Source organism: Talpa occidentalis, unplaced genomic scaffold (genome assembly GCF_014898055.3).
Source record: "Talpa occidentalis isolate TD23 unplaced genomic scaffold, MPIMG_talOcc4v2.1 talOcc4.13, whole genome shotgun sequence".
NCBI classification, from domain to species: domain Eukaryota; kingdom Metazoa; phylum Chordata; class Mammalia; order Eulipotyphla; family Talpidae; genus Talpa; species Talpa occidentalis.
In genome coordinates, this window is record NW_023601322.1 from 48,226,533 (window position 1) to 48,251,203 (window position 24,671).

Consider the following 24,671-nt stretch of genomic DNA (forward strand, 5'->3'; position numbering starts at 1 on the left):
GGACACTCAGAACTCTAAGTCACCTCTGCAACATCAGGGGTGAGGACGTCTTCCATGTGTCAGAAGACAGGCTTCCAGGCCTGAGAAGAGTAAGGAAGGGCACTGTGCACTGTGAGAATGGGGGACCTTAGCCACTAAGCTCTGTGCCAGTGAACAAAGAACAGAAGAACGCAGCCAAGAGAGGGTTAAATATCCCTGAACTGCCACCCTCTGCCTCTTAAAATTAATCCTCAGCCGAAATTCATCCAATTATATAAAAATAGCCCCTTTTTCAAGCCACCTTATTGTACACCAATCTGTACTGCCATTCCATTGTCTGTGGAATGTTCATCGACAGCCAGTGATCCACAGTTACCTTTTTTTAAATCACTGTCTCTCGGTTCAAGAGTATTTTTTCTCTCTTGCCACTTGATCAGTGTTTTTCAATTTTTTTTCCACTTCGATACACTTGAGAGATATGTTCCATCATTAGCAGGAACCTTCTACCACTGTAGTTCTGAAGGTGGAAAGAAAAAGAGCAAATCTAAAGAAACGCAGGTAGATGGAGAGTCCCTCCAGGTGCACGTGGCTTCCCATCCCCAGGAAAATCACTGTGCATGTGGTAACAGGTCTGAGGGGGGTGAAACAGCCTTACACTATAAGAAGTGGAAACCAGAGCTGCTTGGTGGCTTATGACCGTGGCCAGGAGAACAGAACGCCACCCGTACAATGCATTGCACTGAGCACAGACACAGGTTCTCTGCCAGCTTTGCGGCCAGTGCTTCAGGAATATTGAGTTTAGAATATTGACTTTAGAGCATATTCTCACTGTGAGCCTGTGAGTTCTTCTGCTCACTGACTGTATGCTCTCAGGAAACCACTAAATTCCTTTGATTCTAAACTTCAATACCTATGCAGTAGGAATAAAAACACTTAACTGATAGAGCTTCAAATATCCCATAAGCAGATATTATTCATATAGGACAATGCTGTGCAAAGTCACCCATTCAGGGTACATTCAGCAGAATACAAAATAAGTTCTAAAGCTCAATCAAACATCATGGGTTCTGCTTCCGGGCACCAAAACATGACATGACTTTTTTAGGCTGCAATTCCATTGTCAAAAGAGAAAAAGATGTTAGGTAAAGGAAGGCGATGTGGCAACTATGCCAAGATCATTACCCACCTGCGTCCTGCCAAATGGAAAAATTTTGCAAACTTTGGAATTGGATAGAGTTGCAGTAGAATATGGCCATTCGAATTTACTGAGCTGGATTAGCAACTTCTTTAAAAATATCCGTGAGTGTTTACATTTAGTTTTAAATGTGTTTAAACATAACACAGTTCTAGTATCAGCTTCTTATCTTACTCAGTCCTCACCCCTCCTGCACTGCAAGCCGCACTTACTCCCTTTGGCCACCTCAACCCGGAAAACTGGGTAGTGACAGTGACAGGTGACCACAGGCCTGGACTTCTAGGGCCACTGCCCATGGGCACTCCCCTCTGTGGCCAGTGAGCAATTGTAGGTGCCTTCAGTTCCTTCTGTATGATAGCCATAGTTTATATATGGTCCTAATAAAATGCAGCGCTTAAAAGAACCAGGAGAGAAGTATAAGCAGAAAAAAAAGAAAGTTCAGAGACTGCATGCTCCAGTGAGCTCATCTTCCTTCTTTCAGGGTGATGATTTTAGTCACTTTACGTGCACAGTTTTATTCATATGAGAAAGGGAGGAAAAATTCGATTTCAGAAGCTTCTGAAAAAACTTGACCCTACACTACCTGAAAACACACTGTGCATTATGTACAGCCTTGACCTGCACCCCTTTCTCTCTGGCACACTTTCTGTTGAATAGGATTTTTTTCTCCTTTCTTTAATATCTGGGAGCTGTGGCATTTTTAACAGACTGCATCATTTTGGTGTAACGTTCTCTTGAGGTGGGCAACTGAGATGTATAATTATATCCTGTGGAAAATGATGGTGGTAGGAGGGGTGAGAGAGGGGGTTATTGAATCACAAAAACATGTTTCCTATTCAGAAAAAAATGACTGTGTGGGATGTTCAATTTCCTTCTGCTCTGTGTCCATGGAGAGCGCAGTCTTGAAGTGGAGAAGTCATTGGTATTCACTGGAGCTTGCCTGGCTTCATTTTTATTGTTTCAGAGACTTATTATTCTTTCAGAGTGGTTCCCAGGTTTGATGCCTTTTCTCAGTATATATGAGCTAAGGTAGTCAGAGGAAACACTTTAATTACATTTTAAGTAGAGTCAAAGCATAAGTATATTTATGAAAATTCTAACAGAAGGTGCAGTGAGACCATTAACTTAAATCCCACAAATACATAAAGTGCATTTTTTCATAATAAAAAGTCCATAGTTGGTGTGTTAAATTGTATCTGCATATTAAAAAGCTGCCCTAAACACTAAATATCGCCTAACCGTGCATATTGTATTTAAAATTCCTCCTGTAAAAAGCATTCCGGGAGCACGGACCATTCTGTCCCCAAGCTTGTCCTTGTGTGGCTGTTCCAAGGAGGGGAAATCATCAGGGGCTACAGGATGATTCCAGCCCTACTTCGTTTGACCATTGCTCCTGCTCGTTCTCATGGGACTTCTTTTCCAAAGTCATACCTATACTTTGGTTGAATTTTTTTAGTGAACCTGCTCATAAATTTATCATGAGGTGAGAGATTAAGGAGGAGTTGATGGTTGTACTTCAACTTGAACATGGGGATTGTGGTGGGCATAAGGAAATGAAAGGGCAGATAAGCATAGTGTCACCTAACAGGAACCTTTGATTTCTTCAAGGAACAGTATTCTCTCTTTCTCAGCACTAAAGGGATTCAAATCCTGGTTGGCTTTACTGTTGACAAATTTGATATGAGCAGCTTTTCTCTAGATACATCAACTATGCGGTGATAAGCTACTTTTGGTTTTGGTGTCATTTTTTATTATTATTTATCTATTTTACATCATTGTCTATTCCCCATGAAATTCCCACCACCAATTCACCCGTGGACCATCACCATAGTTCCTTGTGCTCTTCTCTCCCCTGTTTTTATCCCTCTCCCACCCACTCCGTCACAGAATGTATTTGATTTGTGGTTACCTGCTAATTTTGTTGTTTTTTTAGTTTTTTCCTGAGCCCTTATTTGGTTCCCCTATATTCCTCCTGTAAGTGAAACCATTCTATATTTTTCTTTTCCTTCTGGCTTATTTCACTGAGAATGATCCCTTCTAGCTCCATCCATGTTGCTGGGAATTGCATGAGTTTATCTTTTTTGATTGCTGAATAGTATTCCATTGTGTATATGTACCACGTCTTCTTGATCCATTCATCTATTTTTGGACATTTGGGTTGTTTCCATAGCTTACCTATTGTTAACAGTGCTACAATAAACATAGGGGTGCAGGTGTCTTTTTAAATCAATGTTTTTGTGTCCTTTGGGTAGATTCTTGGGAGCAGAATTGCTGGGTCGTATTGTAGCTACATTTTTAGTAGTTTGCGGAACCTTCACAAACCTTTCCATAGTGGTTGGACCAGTTTGCACTCCCACCAGCAGTGTAGGAGAGTTTCTTTGCTACTTCTTAAGAATTTTGGTTTGGAGTACAATCCTTCTCAAAGTATTCAGTAATTGAACTTACATCATTTTATTTCTTGTCTTTTTAAATACTTTTGACTGTGTTAATACTGGTTTACATTGTTCTATATGTAATAGTAATGTAGGATCCCCCACTTCCAGAATGTTGCCATGATGCACCCACCACCAAAGAACCCATGGTCCACCACCACTGACCCTGTGCCCCCATCTTGGTTCTCATCCCTCCCTTTCTCCCCAAGCCCCTCTACTTGTCCCCTTACACAGTCAGATTTTTATTTGGCTTCATCTGACCCTTTATCAGATATATCAGGTACCATCCACTATTTGTATTTCTCTTTCTGCCTAATTTTGCTGAGTCCCTTCCAGCTCCATCCAAAATAGCAACAGTTTATTTTTTGATAGCTGAGTAGTATTCCAGTGTGTGTGTGTGTGTGTGTGTGTGTGTGTGTGTGTGTGTGTGAAGGTGTATTACACCTTCTTAATCCATTCATCTGTTTTGGGGCAAGTAGGCTATTTCCATATCCTGGCTATAACTTAACATAATTATGAAAGAGCAAAAGAGCACACATAACTTTTTGCCTTCCTGAAGATAAAAATAGCTAAGGAAACTTTTATTCTTACCCAGTGAAAACTGCACAGGAGAAAATGGTACAAAAGTACACAAAAATTCATTTTCTTAATTTATTAAAAGAAAATTAAAGCCAAACAGTATGTGAAATAGTGTCTAACGGAAAGGTTATATAACAAAATTACTTGATTTTCCTCCAGTGTGTTTTACTGGTGGATATCTCTGGTCAATGTATGGGTGAAGTCCGTCTCATGGTCTGAAGAGTAAAAAGGTGTGTCACAGGTAGTCAGAGAAGCCTCAGGCTTTGGGGAGAACAAGGAAAGGGTGTACATATGCTGCCTTTGGTGTAACTCATATTCTGAAGCGCTAATGACCTGCATTTCTGCCCTGGTTAAAATTCTTGTTAGATTCCCAAAACAGGGAAAAAAACAAGGCTCACAATGTAAAAGAACCATCGTCCTGTCTCAGCTTCTCTGAGTGTCAGTGGCTCCAAAGCCATAAAGTTTTATGTTTGCATTAGAAATTTAAACAACTTATTGCTTTTTGTCCAACTTTAGGCATAAGAAGGAGTCCAAAATCTAAAGTAAATATTTTCTCAGATATTTCAACCTGTATGCTGACAAAAAACCATAACATATAAAACTGGGTCCATCTTAGGAAATAACATAGTAATCTCCATTACAAAAAGAAACAAACAAACGCCAAGTTAGCTGACTCCGAGAGCACTTGCTTCCTCTCTCTGGGCTCCATGTAGATACATTACTTATTTTCCAAGGCAAGAATAAGGACACATGTTCTTAATAATGCAAGTGTATTTGTGGAGAGATTGGATATGTAACTGAAAGCCAAACTGTTCCAGAAAATACAAGACCCAGTTACCATATCCGTAGGGAATCAGAACAGAATGGATGGCACTAGACCTCTGCTCTTTTTCTTGGCTCAACTGTTTTGTTTTGTTTAAGAAAAAACACTTTGCCACTAAAACATGATTCATGTAATTCCTAGATAGGAAGTTGGGGAGACTCATGGCAAGAACTCCAACTTGTGTGTCCATCTTCTGCTGTTGCTTTCCCACAGTGAATACATGATCCTATGAGATAAGGAAAGTTGTACTGTTTTGTAAAATTAATCCACTGTTAAATGATGTTTACTTGACATATTTTATATGCTGTTGTCATAAACCATTACTCAGAGACAATGAAATAAGATCTAGGGGTGGAAAGCATATTGTTGGTCATATGTATTTAAAGACATGTTAGCTTTAACACCATTTTCTTCTTGAAGGTATTTCAGTTGATCTGCCTGTTCTGTTCCCCCCCGTAGGGTAAAGAAAAAGTATCAGGCTTTTCTGCCCTCCCACCATTAGAATAGATGAGGGAACCCTGTGGTCCTGAATGCATGCCTGATGGCGGGCACCTGAAGTGGGTACACCTAAGCTAAGAGACTGAGTTTATAAGGGCGGCGTCATTGGGACGCCAGCAGAAGCCAAGAATGAACTGAAGCCGAGAGAAGAAGAGAAGCAGAGAGAAAGCCAGAAAGGCCAGATAGAGTGAGGATTTGCTGGGGGCTGGGAGGCCTGCCAGCCTCCCAGCCCCGCAGCACCCCAGCCTGTCATATGCCTGGTAAATCTAAATAAAAGACCTGCAAAAGCCACTGAGGACTCTGACTCCTCCTTTACCCGGTCTGCTGGATCAGAAAACCTGCTCCGTGTCCATTGCTGCCCTCTACACCCACTCTATCTGTGGTCAGTCCTCTCACCCCCCACACCTCTGGCTTACACCCCAGTTTTTGTATGCATAAATAAATAAATCTAAAAAAAAAAAAGAAAGTCCTGGTCAGGTAGGGATGGTAGAGAAAGCAGTAAATTCAGAATCAGAAAATATTGAGGTCCAATGCAGGTTGGTGCTATGAGCTGACTGTGGTCTTTCTACATCTCAGGCCCCTCAGCTGTAAAGCAGGAAGCAAGCCCCTCATGCCTGACTGCTCTCCTGGGGTTAGCTGGGATGATGGAGTCATTTACAAGCACCTTACTAAGTGCTTAATCATGTGTAGCACTTGGGCCCTCCCCTCTGAAACAGGCTGGGAATCACATGTACTAAGATGCAGGAGACTGGTTATCATTTCATTGCTGACTTGTGTCTGTTTTCTGGTCACTAGTCAAATGAAAACAATCAAATTAAAATAACTGTTTTTAAAAGTGAAGGCATTTGCAAGTACTGTGATTATCAGAAATGCTAAAGCAACACAGCTGTGATGCATGCTGCTCCCTCAGAAGAGCAATCTGTTCATCAAGCACAGGGACTGGGACGGCGAGCCAGGCCTTGCTCAGGTCACCTAGCAGTGTTTTCTCTCTCTAGCTGAGTGAGCGCCTCTTCCCATCAGTCATTATTGACTCCATCCGTCCTCTCCCCATCTCTCTCTCTCTTTCATCCTGTCATAATGTTAAGTATTGGCCAAGAATCTACTGGGTGTCAGGGTCTCCCTCAAAATCAGTTACTTTCACTCAGGGAAATATTTAATTTTCCATATCTGAATTTATACTGTATTGTGGACGATAAACCTGGGTTTACATATATATATATGTTTACAAAGATATACATATTGATATGTATATCATATACATATGGGTTTACAAAGATATACATATTGATCCCCTGAGTCCTTCCCCACTCCTCAAGACAGGCAGAGCTGGCTCCTGCCTTGAAATGCCCATTTTGGGGGTATGTTTGTTTTGTTGAAGTTAACTAACATAACATTGCATTAGTCTCAGGTGTGCAATGTAAAGGTTCAATATTTACATATAGTGCAAAATGTTCACTGCAGTAAGACTCATCTACATTATCACCATACATAAATTCTTTTTGGGGTGAGAACTTTTAAGATTTACTCACTTAGCAACTTTTCCGATTGTAATATAATATTCTCTATAGTCACCAGGCTACACATTACTGTTTGTCACTGAAAATTTGTCACTGTATCTTTTAACCCCTTCAATGCTTGTTTGTCTTATTCTGGAAAGTTACTATGCACTAAGCGCCAGAGAGTGTCCTGAATCCTAAGGTGCTGTAGTTCCATCCTTTGCTGCACACCACCCAGAACTCCGTAAAATGGTCAGTAAAAACATCTGCTGCAAGTAAATTTTAAAAAGTCAACTACCTTCTTCATCTCCCTATAAAAAGTCAAAATCTGAAAACTATTGGGTGGGTTGGGTGCAAAAGATAGAGGAAAATAAAATTGGTAATTGCATCATGAAAAACTCAAAGTAGAATTAAATTGTTCTAAAGGAAGCTATTACTCAGCTGTAAAATAATTATCATTCATAGAATAACAAAGATACTATTCATTTAAAAGTATGCCTTTAAAATCCCTGAAACATTTTAAAGGCGTATTTTATAACAGAATGGAAGCGGCATGTTTGGCTAAATCCCCTGATTTTGGGGTCCGGTTCTAGATGGTATTAACTAGTGATTTTTACTGCTACTATTTTTATTGACTTAATTTATTAGTAATCTGAAAACTTTTAACTTGTGTTTGCCCTGCATCATACAGTATTTTACTTGTCAGTTTTCAATGTATGGTGGAACTGTTAATATAGCAGTAAGCATATGGTAATCTGACCCCAATCTGTCTCCATGTTTTCCTTAAAGTGATACATATAATGTAAAACTGTTATGATAATAAGATGTCAAGGATGATTATGACTAAGGTCCCTTAAATTAAAAATGGGCAATTTAAAACTCTAACTCTTGTGCTTATAGTGTTATCTTTCTCTCTTGCATATTGTAAAATGATTTGTCCTGTTGTTTTGTTTCATGGATGCACTGGAACAAGTGGAGCAAGTGAGACAATGCAGGGACAGGAGCTTTTCTTGAGGGGGGCTGAGCTATGTGATATCCATCCACAGCAGATCACGAAAAGGCTTGAGCTTTACAAAGTGTGGCAGAATAAAATCCTCAAAGTGTGCATATGCAGGCGTTCCTAATATTGGAGACCCTCACACACAAAGCTGAAGAAATAAACTTTATTTTGAGATCAAAGCCGAACTGTCACCAAACACTGCAGTCACTCACTCAATAATGATCACCTCCCACCATGAGGAAGAGGCTCTTCCAAAACATGATGACCGCACAGTCCCTGTCCTCAGAGCATCCATGGTGTGGTGGCAGAGGCAGTAGATTACCAAGTGCCACATACCACTGGGCACCCTGGTGGGTGGGGGTATAGGGGTTGGTCATTGGGGTCTGTGAGCTGCATGTGCACTGCAGCAGTGCTAAGGACAAGTTTAATAAGGCACAGCTGGACCCATACAAAGGAATAATAAATGAGTTCTCATGAACCATAGATTACTCACTAAATACAAGTGATCCTTGAACAACACAGGTTTGAACTACACAGGTCCACTTATACCCAGATTTTCTCATAAACAGGCAACATGATCCTATGGTACTGATAAATGCAGCATACTACTATAAATGTATTTTTTCTTCCTTATGATTTTCTCAATGTCCTTTTTTTCCCCCTCTAGCTACTGTCTTTATCTCTAGAATATAGTGTATAATAAATAAACATACACAATATGCATTGATCTTAATGCTATCAGTAAGGCTTCCAGTCAATAGCAGATTATAGTAGTTAAGTTGAGAGGAAGTCAAGAGCTATATGTGAACTTTTAAAGTCCCTAACCTCTGCATTGCTCAAGAGTCAATCGTACTGATAATTAATGGAAATGGTCAAGATGCCCATCACCATAGGCAGAACAGAGATTAGGGGAGTGAGAAGAACTTCAGTTCTGAAAAGAGAACTTGAAGTCCCATGCTGGTGAATGTTTGAGGATGTCAGCTCCTGGCACCACATTCTCTGGCCCTACAGCATTTCAGAATAGTGCTTTCATTCATCTGCTCCACTTTTATCTCTTCTTCCTTCTCTTTTCCTTTTCCCAGTGAGTTCCAAGAAGTATAAGAGTAGCAATGGCAATGTCAAGCATCAGCTTATCAAATATTTCTGCTACTGTCCTTCTTCCTATTATCTCCTTATATAGTTGACTATATCAAGGTAAAAGAGAATTAAAGAGGAAATAAAATCCCCAGAATTTTTTTTCACTGTCAACTGATAGCAGAGGACATTTTCATTATAACTTGAATAGAAAAATTATGTCTAACTAATGACTTGAAGATTAAAGACTCTGGGCATAATAATGCCAAATACTTAAATAAATGGACATCTAAACTCCATTAAAAATGAAGAGAAAAGTCTGACAGAATTTATTATAGGATTTTAGCCTTGAAGTCATGAAATTTTAGCTTACCAACTGCCACAATTTTTAACTAAAGGTAACCTTTCGGTTAGCAATTGGAAAGCAAATTGACATCTTTATATCTCTTTGGAGACTGTTAAAAAATGGCAAAATAATTAAGGAATTTAGAGAAATGTTCAACATTCTGTCTTAAATATTCAAATAGGGTAGGGAGAGCACTCAACCCATTTTTAAAGGATTGTGGCAATAAATTGTGACTTCTCTCTTCAGCCCCATCCATGTTTGTAAGCAGAGAAAAACAAAAAGTCAAATGAAATAGGTTATAAAGGATTTTAATAATCCATCAGCTCATTCCTGTGAACATTCTCTTTCCTCCTTGACCCCTATTGTACATTTTTTAAGAACATCCTCCATCGTTAAGATCCCTGTGTTTACTGCACCAAATTGTAATTCTCACTGTCACTTTTCTCTTTCTTCCAGAGTTTCTTTGAAGGGCAGTCTGCACCATGGGACTCTGCTAAGAAAGATGAAAACAGAATGAAGAACAGATATGGGAATATCATTGCGTGTAAGTGTTGACAGTGTAATTGTGCTGTGGTATAACTTTCTTTTCACATCTGCTGAGATTGACCACCAGTCTCACGCAGGGAAAATTTACAGGGCAATTATTGCTTTCATCCTGTAGGAAAGCTGGTATTATGCTCTTATTAAAGAAAGGAAAAACTACCTAAATACCCCCACTACGTCAGTGTGTCTTACTGTGGGCCTAGTTTTACTTTTAGATTTAAGGTTTGGGTAACACAGGTAATGTTAAAAGGCTGAGACAGAAAATACATTTCAGAAGGAGTAAACACCGTGGGCCTAACGTTCCCCAGCCGCAACATGAGAATGAATAGAAACAGTGCTGCACAGCACGCCTAACGCAAGGAGCACAGAGCTCTCAGCAAACATTAACTCATTAATCCTCCCGACACTTGGGTTAGGTAGGTCAGTAATGGCCCCATTTTAAGGACAGGAAACTGAAACTGAGAAGTTAAATGATAGTCCCCATATCACAACACTCATTAGCAAAAGAGCTAGGATTGTATCTCAGAAATTCCCAGTTCCTGTGAAACTGAATGTTACCCATCCATAATGCTTTGGACAGTTTTTAAATCGAGCCCGACCTCATTAATGTTCTGTAACGATGCCGAGACGTGTGGTAAATCGCTGAGCCTTTTTCTCCCAGGGCTGAAGCCATCCATTCCCCACATTACAGCGTTCTAAGTCACACAGACAGCACCACGGTACTGATGAGATACTAAGAGAATTAATACTATTTCTAAAGATATGCAACTGAAAGAGGAGGAATTGTGAGACTAGGCCTAGAGAACATTTGGCTCATCATGTCTTATTACTTCTAAGAAACAAACAGAAAGGGCTGGATATTCTAGGAGAGCAATGTGTTAGGTTTAATGATTGTGACGGTGTTGTTAAAGCTTATTTGCCCGAATTTGCCTTTCTTAGCAGGACAGTATAGAGTCCATGGCAGCCTGTGACTGTAAAATGCTGTGTTTGTCCCCACAGAATGTAGCCGGTTGTCACGTGAGCTCTCGAAATGTGACTGGTGTGGCCGAGGCATTGTCTTCAATTGTATTTCATTTTAATTATTTTGAATTTAAATTGAACATGAGACTAAAGACTCCCCCATTGGATGGTTCAGATCTATCCTGTGCTATAAGAAAAAATAAGGGGCAGGATTTACATATGATAGACTCATCCTAACTGAGCTTGAACAAGCCCTGTTTTCCCTTCGGCAGCTCTTTTAAGACACTGGTTTGCAGGTAGCTGGTACTCGCTCCGAGTATTTTATTTCATTTTAAAACATGCTGCATTGACTTAGTGCTTCCTTTGGTTGTGTCAGGAGTCCGTCTTAGGTAGAACGTGCTTCCCTACCCCTCAGTGAGTTCAGTCAGCATAAGGACCATCAGAGGCTGGGCCCACGCAGAGGACTTCAATGTGATGGAGACAATACCCCTGCCCCCAGGACAGAGTGGACCAGGCAGATAACAGCCCCCCGTCCAGCATGGTGACACAGCACGGAGCCATGTGCAGAGTGCTGCCAGGACTGAGGAAGGAAATGGGCATTTCTTGCCAGAGTCGTCATGGGGAGAGGTTTTTGACCTGTGGATCTCAGGGAAGCATGTACTATCTAGAAAGGACTTTTGACATGACTAAGTGAAACACTATGTAAATATAGCATTTTTCCTCTTTTTTTTTTTTTTTAAAATTAATGTATTTGAACAGAGGTAACATTGGTGTTGGCCCATCAGGTATTACCCCATAGTGCGTCCACTACCAGCAGTGCCTCCTTCCCAATCTGTTCTTTCCCCTCCCCACCCCCTTGGTGTTTCAGTTCTGCAGACAACTATCAGGGGTTAGTTTTTCAAAGCATGTTTTAAAATGAAACAAAACACTCGAAGCAAGCACCTTCCACATTCTGTCATACTCACAGTGAGAAAAATTCATATTTCTCATAAAGGCATACTGGATCCTTTCCAAGGGTTCCTTTGGCTCTGCCACAGACTCCAAAGAGATTCACAGGGGTTAAATGGGACTTCTCAGCAGTGCCCTGGCCCTTCATCCACACCAAGCAGAAGGGAGTGTTGATAAGCCTCTGTCCTGCAGCAGCTGTAATATCCCAGATGCAGGCCTTATCCTGAGCATGTAGTAGGCAGTGCACATGGGAGCAGTTTTAGGTGTGCTTTGGCCTTTGTCCAGCATGTAACTTTGAGTCTGCTCCTTTCCAATGCCTAGTTTAATACCTGCCCTTGGTAGACAATTGAAAAATATTTTTGAATGATTAAGAAAAAAATAATAAAAGCTAGTATTTGCTGATAACATACTATATGCTTGACAGCACTATAAGCACTTTGCAATTGTTAATGCACTCACTTCCTGTCTCAACACCATGAGATAGGCATTTTGTTACTTAGAGGAAATTGAAGCATAAAGAATGTAGAAGACTTATAGCCAGTAAGATGCAGAGGCAGGATTCCACCCCACCAATAACTTTCATAGTAACTGCCCACTAGATGGTTGGGTGGTTGGGCCCCCAGCTTGCCACCATGCCTGAAGTTACCAACAGCATCTTCCAGGCCAGGGTCTGTGACAAGAGGCAGCATAGGGAAACTCTAGTCCCCTCATTCCCCATCCTTCATCTCCAGCCACTTCAAATGAATATATAAATGAAGTAATAACTCTGCACTTGCTCTTCAGAGAGCTTCAAGCTATGTCTTCTAGCCCCAGGGTGACCTCCTTGTTGCTACAGAGAAATTCTGGAGCTGCCACTGTCCTCTGGGGGCTTCATTCTGTTTTCTGAGGAGGATAGTGGAGACAGGATCTAATTGATATGGTGGTTGTTAACACTTTATCACTAATTGTCACCTAACTCAGAATGGGGCCCCCGGGAGAAATAGGATGTCTGAGAACATTTAATCATGAGCTGGGGGAGAGGCAGTAGCTGACAGCTGCCTGCATCCTGCTGGTCTGGTGCTGTGGCTGAAGGAGGGTCCAGGCCAGCTCATCTGTAGGGAAGAGGAACAAAAGATCAGCATATCTAGCCTAACCTCCCAACATTATTATGATCAACTTCATACTGTCTTTTTTGTATGAAAACATTTAAAAAACACAAATTCTATACAAATATAGAATATTTTAATATTTAATGCTAAACACTGTCCTTATTTTCAAGTTGGCTTTTGTAGGGTTAAAGTAACTTGCTTGTGATCACAAATAGGAAGATGTCCTTTTTTTAAAAAAGATTTATTTATTTGTATAGGAACCGGAGTACAGGGCAGATGCATGGGAGGGTGAGAGGATTCACCAGAGACAGAGAGGGAAACAGAACAGGCAGACTGAATGAAACACACTGCTGAGGGGAGCAGTGGGCGAAACAGGAAAGGTCTGCAGCACCATGTGAGACCCTTGCCGGCCAGCCAGGATCGAACCCGCGCTGCAGAGGCTGCTGACAGCTTCACAGCACGGCACTCAACCACCTGTGCCACCAGGGGAGGCCCAGAAGATGTCCTTTTGTGATACAAAAAAAATATATTTTTAGGTTTAATTATTTAGGGAAATATGTTTGCATAGACTCAGGCAGAAGCATAACCCCTTTCTGTAAGCCATGTGCGTTGCCTTCTTTCTGGGCCACTTTGGCGCCTCACTGTGGCTTGTCTCATGGATTCACTCCTGCAAAGCTCTAGGCAGCCTCCAGAGGTCCTGCCCATATTGGCTGGGCTTTAGCCCTTTTGGAGATTTGGAGTACAACTGTTTTCCACAGAAATGTTGAATCCCCGTCCTCTAGCTGATGTCTCCTCACAGCTGGACCAAGAGCCTGGGATTAGATAAATCCAATAATGCATCCCTCCAATTCAACAAATACTTACTGATCATCTACTATTGGCCAGACACTGTGCTAGGCAGAACAATCGTTAAACATAATTGGATACTGCCCTTTGACAAATAAAAGGTTTGACAAAGCCGTTCTGCAAAAAAACAGATAAAAAATATTTTAAGTTCTGAAGACCCTCCAATCTCAGTTCATCTCCCCAGCTCTGCTATTTAATATAAAAGCAGCCAGAGACAAGGGCCTCCCCGGTGGCGCAGCAGTTGAGCGCTGGGTTGTGAAGCTGCCTGCGGCCTCTGCGGCGCCAGTTCGATCCCCGGCTGCTCCCCGGCCACCAGAGGAGGGTCCCACATGGCGCGCAGACCTCTCCTGCCGCCCGCTGCTTCCCTCAGCAGTGTACTTCGGTCCTTCTGCCTGCTCTGCTCCCCACTCCGGCTCTGGTGAATCCTCTCACCCTCCCGTGCTTCTGACTGTACCCAGTGCATGTATAAACAAAACACACAAATAAATAAATAAATAAATAAAAAAAAAAAAAAAAAAAAGCAGCCAGAGACAAGACATAAATGAACAGTCTGATTGTGTTCAAATGAAACCGATTTAGGCAATGGACTGGATTTGGCGCTCAGGCTCTAGTTGCTGAGTCCCAGTTCAGTGGAGAAGCGATTCCACCATGAGAACATTTCATTTCTACCTCTCAGGCACATTTCTACCACCACCAAGATCATCTTTAACTCGCAAGACCTTGCACTTAGGACCTATCATTTCATAACCCCATAAGCTGTCCTTGCTACTGTCAACCTCACACCTATTCCTAAGCCCCCCTCCAATTTTTTTTTACCTTCCAGTGTTACCCATATGAGTAAACATCCTATATCATCATCTATCCATCTGTCCATCCAAACACAGGAGTTATCTTTGACTCTTCTCTTCCTTACCCAATCAATCAATTCAGTTTGGTCAGTTTCTCTTCTTGAATCCATCTACTCCTCTCCTTTCTAGTGTACATTTTCTTTTCTTACCTGGGCTACTAGGAAAATCTCTTAACTAGTGTTCCCTTCCAGTTCAATTTTTAATTATCTAGTAAGATTAAATTTTTCAAATGTAAATTTGATTAATAGCCCCTTTTCCCCCAATAACCATGTGATCTCTTCCTTATTCTTATTTAATAAAGACTAAAATCCTTCATCTGGCCACCTGGCCTTCCTACAGTTCTTCAAACTCAAAGGGTTCCCTCAAGTGGGTACTTTATTCACATGATAGACCCTCTGTTTGCCACCACTCCCCCCCTTTCTTTAGTCCTTTATTTAGTGGCCTTTCATTTCATGAGCTCAGGGTAGCCTTCCCACACCTCTCCCCACACCTCTGAAATAAGTCAGCTCCCACAATAACTTTTCTCTACCTCCTCTTTAAGACCCTTAGCTTTTATTTTATTTTATTTATTTGTATAGTCATTTAATTCTTCCGTCCATTCAATAATAAGAGACTAATAATGTTACTCTCTTTTCCCTTCACTGGACACATCGCCAGCCTGAGGGTAGGGCCTTTGTCTGTTTTTTCTTACATGGTCATTCTGTGTCTCCGCATTTCCCACCTCTCCCCTCGCTCATACTCACCCTGCTTCAGTAACGCTGGTCTCCTTGCTATGCCCCTGCCCCTGGCAGGCAGGTCTCCCCTCCCTCAGGGCCTCTGCCTGAATCTGCTTCCCTTCCTCACCTGCAGCAGGTGCTGGCTGGTATCTTACCCACTCAGAGAAGTCTTACCACAATTTTAAAAACTGTATCCTCCGCAACACCCTTCTGCCTTCCCTGCTGTAATTTCTGTTACATGCCTCACATCCTAACATGGTATTATAACGTTTACTTAGTGATTATTTCTCTATTGCCCCACTAGAATATTAAGCACTATGTGGGCAAAGAATCCTGTCTGTTTTATTCCCTGCTCTCTGATGTGCAAAATAGTGCCTGGGGTGTAATATGCACTCAATAAATATTTGTTGAAAGAATTACTTCAGTTGGCATGTTGCCTGGCTCATGGCAGATCGGTTCATTTTTGCTGAATGGACCACAGAAGTTGGGGGAAGGGTTGTTATGGGGGTGAAGATTCCAGCTCCTTATCTTCAACTACCAGTCCCCAGAAAAGAAGACCCCATAGCTGCAAGGGGCAGTAGTTAGCCGGGGGATTTGGTGTGTATTTTAAGCTCAGAGTTAATTACAATTAGAAACAGTGAGAGAACTGGGGAGGTTATGTTTGTGTGTGTGGTCTGGTAATGATGGACAGGGTATTAGTTTATATTTGGAAAGGGCTAGTTAAGCAAATTTATCATGTAAATAAGGAAAAAGTTTAACCTACTTATGAACAAAAGCCAGTAAACAGCTTTTAAGCACCATTAAAACCATTTTATATGCAAACACTGGTACAAAACAATGAATGTGATCATTACACTCTCTTCTTATGTTCATTGAAAAGCACTAGTCAGAATTTTAAGACACATTCACTGAATCCCTAATTCCTCATTCTGGTTAGTGGTGTAATCCCCAAGGCCATGACGCTCTGAAGTAGACATCCCACTCAGTGACACTGATCTTCCTACAAATTACATAATTTGTACCAAGTGGGAAATAAACATGGTAATATTCTTCTTCATCCTAATGAAAAAACAACTGATATGGGTGTATATATATAAAAGAATGATTTAAATAATAATTTTTACTATTTTTATTCCTGAAATCCTACTACAATTCTAACTACCTAAGATTTCTTTGTACTATTGTAATAAAGAAACAGAGGTCGCCTGAAATGAAGCTGTTCCCAAATGATTAGTCATTAGGCTCAAATGAGGAGACCAGGCTGAATTGGGGTTCCTCCCTGGTGGAAAAGTATGCAGCCTAGGTGGCCTAATACAGAAACTGGGCAGGGGTAAATACGACGGCAGTACTAATACTTTTTTTTTTTTAATTTTATATATTTTTTACATCATTTTTCATTTTTGTACAATGTATGCACTTTCTTCTCGGTTATAATCCCCATAAAATCCCCACCACCCATTCACCCATGTACCATCGCCATAGTCCTTTGTGCTCTTTTCCCCCACCCCCATTTTGATCCTATTTCCTTCTCTCCCCGTGCAGAATGTCTCTGGTTTATAGTTGCCTTTGATTTTGATTTTTACTTTATTATAATTACTTACTACATCAAATTAAAGAGCTTCTCTACAGCAAGGAGACATTAACCAAAACAAAGAGACACCCCACCGATTGGGAGAAAAATTTTGCATGCTATACTAATGATAAGGGACTGATCACAAAGATCTACAGAGAGCAGAGGCAACTCAACAAAAACAAAGTAAATGACACAGTTCAAAAAATGGGCAGAAAGGCTAAAAAGAAACTTCTCCAAAGAGGAATTGCAAATGGCCAACAGGCATATGAACAAAATGTTCAACATCACTTGTAATCAGGGAAATGCACATCAAACCACAATGAGATACCATTTTACCCAGTGTGAATGGCATATATTAAAAAAACTAGCAACGACAAATATTGGTGAGAATGCAGAAAAAAAGGAACTCTTCTACACTGCTGGTGAGAATGCACACTGGTCCAGCCACTATGGAAAGCTTTGTGGAGGTTCCTCAATCTGCTAAAAATAGAGCTTCCCTGTGATCCAGCAATTCCACTCTAGATATCTACCCAAAGGACACAAAAACATTAATTCAAAAGACCACTTATAGCCCTATGTTTATTGCAACACTATTTACAATAGGTAAGCTATGGAAACAACCCAAATGCCCAAAAATAGATGACTGGATCAAGAAGATGTGGTATACATGCACCATGGAATATTACTCAGCAATCAAAAAAGATAAACTCATGCCTTTGCAGCAACATGGGTAGAGCTGGAGGGGATCATGCTCAGCAAAATAAGCCAGAGAAAAAGAAAAATACCAGATGGTTTCACTTACAGAAAGAATGTAGAGGATCTAATAAGGGATCAAGGGGAAAAAAGTGCTAATACTTAATCAACCAATTGTGGTATTTCTATGACCCATATGTGGTATCAAACGTCCTTATTTAGCTGGGATGGATTAGCAGTTGTTTCTCAGGATTTGGATACCCTATTTTAATAATTGTTTGGCAAGTGATTTAAGTGAGTGAGAACTCAGGATATGCCAGCAGACAGCCTTATAGATATTTATGTAAGTAACCTCAAGATTTCTAGAAGGATTTCTGAAACAGTAGAAAACAAGAGGAAATGATAACTATTGGCAACAATGTAGATGAAACTGGATGTTTTATACTAAGTGAAATAAGTGAGTCATAGAAAGAAAAAAAGCTACATGATTTCACTTCCATGTGAAGTTAAAAAAAGTCAAATACTTAGAAGCAGAGAGTAGGAGGGCAAGAACAGGAAAGTGAGGATGGGGAGATGTTTGTCAAAGGGTACAGAGTTGCAGTTCTATAGAATGAAGAGGTCTTGAGGTATAATGTCCATCATCATGACCATGGCTAATTATACTGTATTGAATCTGAAAGTTTGTTAAAAGACATACAATTTTACAACTATATAAGACTGTAGTAATCACTTCACCGTGTAGATGTATATCCAATCATGTTATCCAGCTCATATATACATATGTGTATATAGTATATATGTATAAAACATGGGGGAAAAAGATAAAATTTGTGCACAGGGAAAGCTTTCAGGACGCCACGGAAGCTGAGATTAGAAGAGTGGGTGAATTTGCTGGGACAGAGATGTCTCTTCTTAATAGTGTCCCTCAAAAAGTATAAAACAATGCCCCTCAAAAAGTACAAAAACACTGAAAGAATTCAGGAAAGGACAGAATGGAGAGAAGGGTGACTCCCAAGTAAACTACCCAGAAATGGAGCTCAGAGTCACTGTCAGTTACAAGAGGGTCCTGTGCAAGTCACAGGAAAGATGGAGGGAGTAAGGCAGTACCTGCAATTACCTGTTTGCTCACTGATTTGAACCTGAGGTTTTCAAATGCTAATTTTTTTAATACATTTTAAATAATCGATTGAATCTGCTAAGCCAGAAGAATGTTCCTTCAGTACAGGAGTATTGAAGAAGAAAAGTTATCTGATTTCTTTTTTTCAGGTAACAATAATCAGTGTCATTTTTATTGGCATTTCAGCTCATTTCCACAATACAGAGTGTTCTCGAGAAACTGGCACTGAATAGGTTCATGAGCTAACAAAGTTCCTTGGCCTCTGTGTGCTGGGAAAAATACTCCACTTGAATCCTTGTGCTCTAAATCCCATGGTCTTCTCTTCTACCCAAAAGATCGTTCCTTACAAGTTTACCCCTCACTTATTTACCCTTCTCCTATTCATCCATGCATGCCCTAGTCTGCTCTACACACACATTGCAAACTCATGAGTGTGGAAGGAAATTTTAAACCATTTTCCTCTCTGATGACATGGCATTGGACACGCAGACCACATCCAGTGCTTATGTGTGGTGGGGTGACAGCACAGCAAAGATAACTTATTAAGTTAAACTGGAGAGCTATTGAGATGCCTTTAAAACATTAAAATGAGAGGTCAGATAGTTAAATAAACTGTTCTGGAACCAGCCAGAAGAGAGGATTCTGTCTGTGAATATCAATTAATGAATCACGAGGCAGGTAAGTGGTGGTTGAAGCCATTGATGTGATATAAGATCGTCTGTGCAGGGAACATAGAGGACATAGAACATCTAGCCTGGAGGGACTTTTAATAATGAAATTCTCACCCAAAATTGCTCAGCATGTACAAAGAAACGTCCTGTTGCGAAAACAAGGGCGTATCACTCATGTCCTGCATGTACAATGAAGACTGAAGACTCTGATATAGGGACGTGAAGGACATTCATGAAATGAGCAACAACACTTTGACTAGAGTGAAGGGCGAATTGGTGAATGAGAGGAAATGACAGCAAGGACAGACCACTTGAACTGTGAAGGGAAAGATGGGGTCCTTTCTGGGGTTTGCTTTTTATCTGTATTGGTATTTCCTGGACCTTCCTACTCCATTTTTGCAGCAAATAGTGAGGAGAGTGAAACCTTTGACCCAATCTGTGGTATACAATTCTTTCATCCAATAACCCAGTCTTGATGGCCTGTGCTAAAGGCTTCTTTCTTCCCGGATTTTGTCATTAGCAGTGTGTTTCTCTCTACTAGTTGAGCGGCTCCAACAGGGTCTGAGAAATATGCTACTATTAAGATCCAGCTTATGTACAAAGGCAGCTGAAGGGGAAGGGAAGGTGACAAGAGTTTAGTTAAACAAGAATGGACTGGCAGGGAGGGATCCGGCATTAACAATGAAGTGGACAAGAGTAGGGGAGAAAGAGATGACATAGTGCATTTTGGAAAGCAAAGGGCAAATCTAGGAAAATTAGACAGAATTATAGAATCTAAAGAATAAAGAGTAAGATTCTCTACAGAAATATGAGTTAAAAAGACTCAGAAACAAGATTAAATTAGCAATTCATAAAGCCAATAGCAAGAGCGAAACTTAATTCAGAGCCATCATTTAACTCAAACGTTTCTCACTAAAATCTTCCTCAGAACCTGCATTGCTGGGCCTGACCCCAGGCAGACACAACCAGGACATAGTCCTGTTTGGAGTATAGTCACAAAGGGGTAGGACGGTGAGCACTTCCCAACAGCCACTTTGGTTCTTTCGCATCTTGTTCCTCAAAACCAGAGCAGCCACAGTCTTTGGCAAGAATGCAACCACAAAGGAGCTCCACCATTAGTTGCAGAAATCAATTGCAATTACAGTTAATTTCAAGTCTCTTCTCACAGGGAAAATGTTGCTAAGATCATTTTGATTACAATTTACCTTAAATATGTCATCAATATTTAGCAGAAACAGAGAGTTGGTTAGAAATGAAAGATGATCAATAAATTCTGCCACTGTAATAATAGCTAATTACATACAAGCTGAGTGTTTAACATGAAAATGTTTGAAGCTACTTACAGGTATTTTAAATATAATGTTACAAAGTGGGCATAAATAATGTTTTTTAGGGGCTTAGAGGGCTTCAAACCTCTAATTATCCCACCTCTATCTTATGAATACAGGCACACATACATACATGTGTACACACATACATACCCACCAGTATACACATGCACAAATACATGCATATATGCATAAACATTCATTCATAGATGCATAAATACATATAATCATATAGCAATATATTAATATTGTATTGCACATGGTATTCCATTTAGCAGAATGTCCTTGAAATGACTTTTTTATATAGTCACATATAGCTGCAGAAAAGAGTATAAAACATCCATAAACAGTTTAGCAGACTGTTATAAAGCCAACACTTATGACACTGCTACTAATCAAGTCCATCACGGGACCATTTCCAGCATCCCAGAAAGCTTCAGTGAACCTCATCTGATCTAAGCATGTCCAGCTTGACCCTTTTTCCACTGAGCTAGTGACTGTCCAGACACTGATTCATTGGCATGGTGAGGAGTCATTCATGTAGTGCTCACTTGCTGTGTGCGAGGCAGGACCCCTGCATATGTGATACTGAGAATAGGATTTGGGGAAAGGTGTTTGTAGGGATAAATGGGTGGCATTTATCCTGACATTGTGTGGTCTCTGACCACAAGAGATTAAAATCTAGTAGGATCAGCTGTAAAGATGCTACCATGCACATAAAGAGAATAACAGTCTCAGCCTGTTTAGGAAACACACTGTACACATGGCTGTGGGGTTTCTGTCATGAGAGAAGTAAAGCAAATTCATTTGGAGAAGTAATAGTTAAAAAAGTGCAGAGGGGCCTCCCTGATGGTGCAGGGGGTTAAGACGCAACCTATGAAGCTGTCTGCAGCCTCTACAGCACAAGTTTGATACTCAGCCAGGGAGCAGTGCAGTAGACCTTTCCTGACTCGCCCGCTGCTCCCTTCAGCAGTGTATTTCGGTCGATTTGCCTTTTTTGTTCCCAGCTCTGTCTCTGGTGAATTCTCTCACCCCCCCACACCTCTGGCCTGTACCCCAGTTCTTGTATGCATGAATAAATAAATCTTTAAAAAAAAAAAAACTTGGAGGGGCGGATAACTGACTAAATGATAGGAGTTGAAGGGTAAACCCCTTATTTCAAAAACTGTTTATGGGACATGAGAGCACAGTCTTGTCAGAGATTGAGCACCCTAATGAGAACATTCCACAACAATTTGAGAAGCCCAAGGATGGTAAATCATAGGGAATGGGTGGCATTTATCCTGAGGTTGTAAGAGAAATAAAGTGTGAAAGAGGAGAGATTCTGACAGGGAAGTACAATAGATCCTAAGACTGTTCCGCTTCTAAAGATTGGGAGCCTCTAATGCTGTGCCTGCCTTTTAAAAAACTGCCCAGGGTAAGTCAAGGAGCAGGGGAAGGTAAACCTAATCTCCCTTCAGAGGCGCTGTCTGAAAGCCTGCTGTGTGCAGAATGGCCATGATTCAGTTCTATTGTAGCATCTTTCATTCAGGAAGCTCAAAGGACTTTACCAGCAGAATTGCTCACAGCTCCTCTCTGAGACAGCTGTGTGCAGGCAGTGGCTCTCCTGACAAACACAAAAGCCATTCACTGCACATACCAGCGGCTACCTAGTGGCTCCCCAGTGATATGGGCAAACTATGGGTAGGGAATCTCTAGTTTTAAGCAAAATTGCTCTAGGAAACAAGGGTATTAAGTTTTCTTTTATTGTATTGTTTTATTGAAGTAGCATTAGATGACAACACTGTGTATGATTTAGGGGTAAAGATTCACACCTCTTCGGATGTCCGTTACCACACCACACCGACCACCAACCACAAGCCTCCACCATACTCCGTGGGTTTCCCTCCTTCCCTTTACTCCTCACCCTTTCCCTTCCTGCTCTGGTATCCTCAGTTCTACAGTCAGATTTCTAGGGTTTGTTTTAGTTTAATTTTGTCTTTCTTTTCCTTCTTTATATTACACATATGAGTAAAATCATCCAGTATTTGTCTTTCTTCTTCTGACTTACTTTACTTAGCATAATCCCCTCCTTTTCCATCTGTATTATTATAAATAGCAAAAATTCATCTGTTTTTTAATAACTTAGTAGTATTCCATTGTGTGTCCATGCATGTGTGTGTGTGTGTGTACTACATCTCCTTAATCCACTCATCTGTCACCATGCGCTTATTTTATTTATTTATGCATACAAGAGCTGGGGTGTAGTCCAGATGTGGGGGGGTGAGCAGATTCACCAGAGACAGTGGGGAGCAGAACAAGCAGATCTACTGAAATACACTGCTGAGGGGAGCAGCACACAAGACACTGCCCATGTGAGTTAGCTCACTGTCCGGGAATCGAACTCCTGCTGCAATGGCTGCCAATCACTTCATAGTGCTGAGACTTAACCCCTTGAGCCACCAGGGAGGCCCAGAAACTTATTTTTAAAGCAGGTTGCCATGAGAATAGTTTCTGACAGCACAGGAGCCCATTCCTGGATTTCTGCCATCTGTTAGGGCATCAGCTATAAAGTCTGAAAAGTAAGCAGGTGTCTGACACAGCATATAATAATTGGCATTTATCCATCACTTACTATATACCAGGATCTTTTCTAATGTCTTCTGTATGTTATTTTAATGCTCACAATAATCCCATGAGGTAAGCACTGTGAATCCCCATTTTATAGGTAGAGCAACTAAAAACAGATGGAGCAGATGGAAAAACTTGCCCAAAATCACAAGTGGGGGAATCTAACCCACAAACCCAACCTTGGAGCTCATAATCTTACCACTACCCATATTCCCTCTTGAACAAAGGATAAAGTCCAGGTTTTCTTCCTGCCTAGCCCACTTTGTCACCACATTCCAGATGAACTTGTTGAGCCTCAGCTAATTGTAAGGCCCTGACCTGAAATACTGTGATTATCTGTTGTGAATTGAAGTGGAAAGTCCCAATGATGAAGGAAGGTTGGAAACTTGACACCTTTCTTTCTACCTGCACTGTTGAAAACAAACAAAACATTTATCCAATAAGAGGTTCAACTTGGAGGTCAATATGAAATGTTCACTCTCATATCAAACTAGGGAGCAAACAGGTCCAAATCAGCACATTGTCCTGTCTGTCACCTGCCACTTCCTGGCTCTTGCCTCAGAATGGGCTATCATTTCTCACCACTCACTAGATGTCATTTCTCTCCGCTCACCCAGTGCTGAGTTAAGGTAAAGTGTAGAGGCTGGCCCTCCCACTGTTCCAGCATGTTGGGAGTGGAGTTTTGAAAATGTTCTTCTCATACCAGCTCTCAGAGAGGTTGGGTGCTCCCCTTTCAGAGCAGCTGGCTTTTATCTGTTCCAAATCATGGGATCTGAGGGCGAGGGGGCCAATTGGAAAGTGGAGAATGGTAACTATGCTTTTGTGTGGTTGTGATGTGATAAATATACTTGTTGAGGTGTCAGGCTATACATCTGAAACATAATTTTACCGCAAAATAAATTAATTAAATTTAAATTAAAAAATTAAAAATAATATTAAATAAATAAATTTGGGGTTCGGCTGTACACATTAATTGGTAGAAAGGATTCCTATGCTAAGAAGTGTGTTAATTTAGGAGAATAATTCTTAGGGTACTTATTTTTTCAGAAAACGGAAGTTTCACTTTTTATTAATTTAAGAAATATTTTAGGGGAAAACCAACTATGGTCCAGGCACTAATCTAAGGGTCGGGGGAAAACAATGAACAAAACGGAATCAGCCTGCTTTGAGAGCTTTTCAGAAGAAAATAATTGAGATACCCCAGTGGCATTTATGGGGAAAAAATTTTTATTTACGGGCCTCCCCTGGTGGCCCAGGTGGTTGAGTGCCGCGCTATGAAGCTGTCTGCAGCCTCTGCAGTGCTGGTTC

General features: G+C 40.8%; 1 protein-coding gene across 4 annotated transcripts in view; it reads left to right on the forward strand.

Moving 5' to 3' along the window:
* Positions 1-24,671, forward strand: part of PTPRM (protein tyrosine phosphatase receptor type M) — a 796,148-nt gene that overhangs the window by 682,421 nt on the left and 89,056 nt on the right. For all 4 annotated transcript variants that reach the window (XM_054694205.1, XM_054694203.1, XM_037508822.2 and 1 more), the window contains one exon: positions 9,879-9,966. In XM_054694205.1, the coding sequence (XP_054550180.1) occupies positions 9,879-9,966 (88 nt within the window). The remainder of the gene's footprint in view (positions 1-9,878; positions 9,967-24,671) is intronic.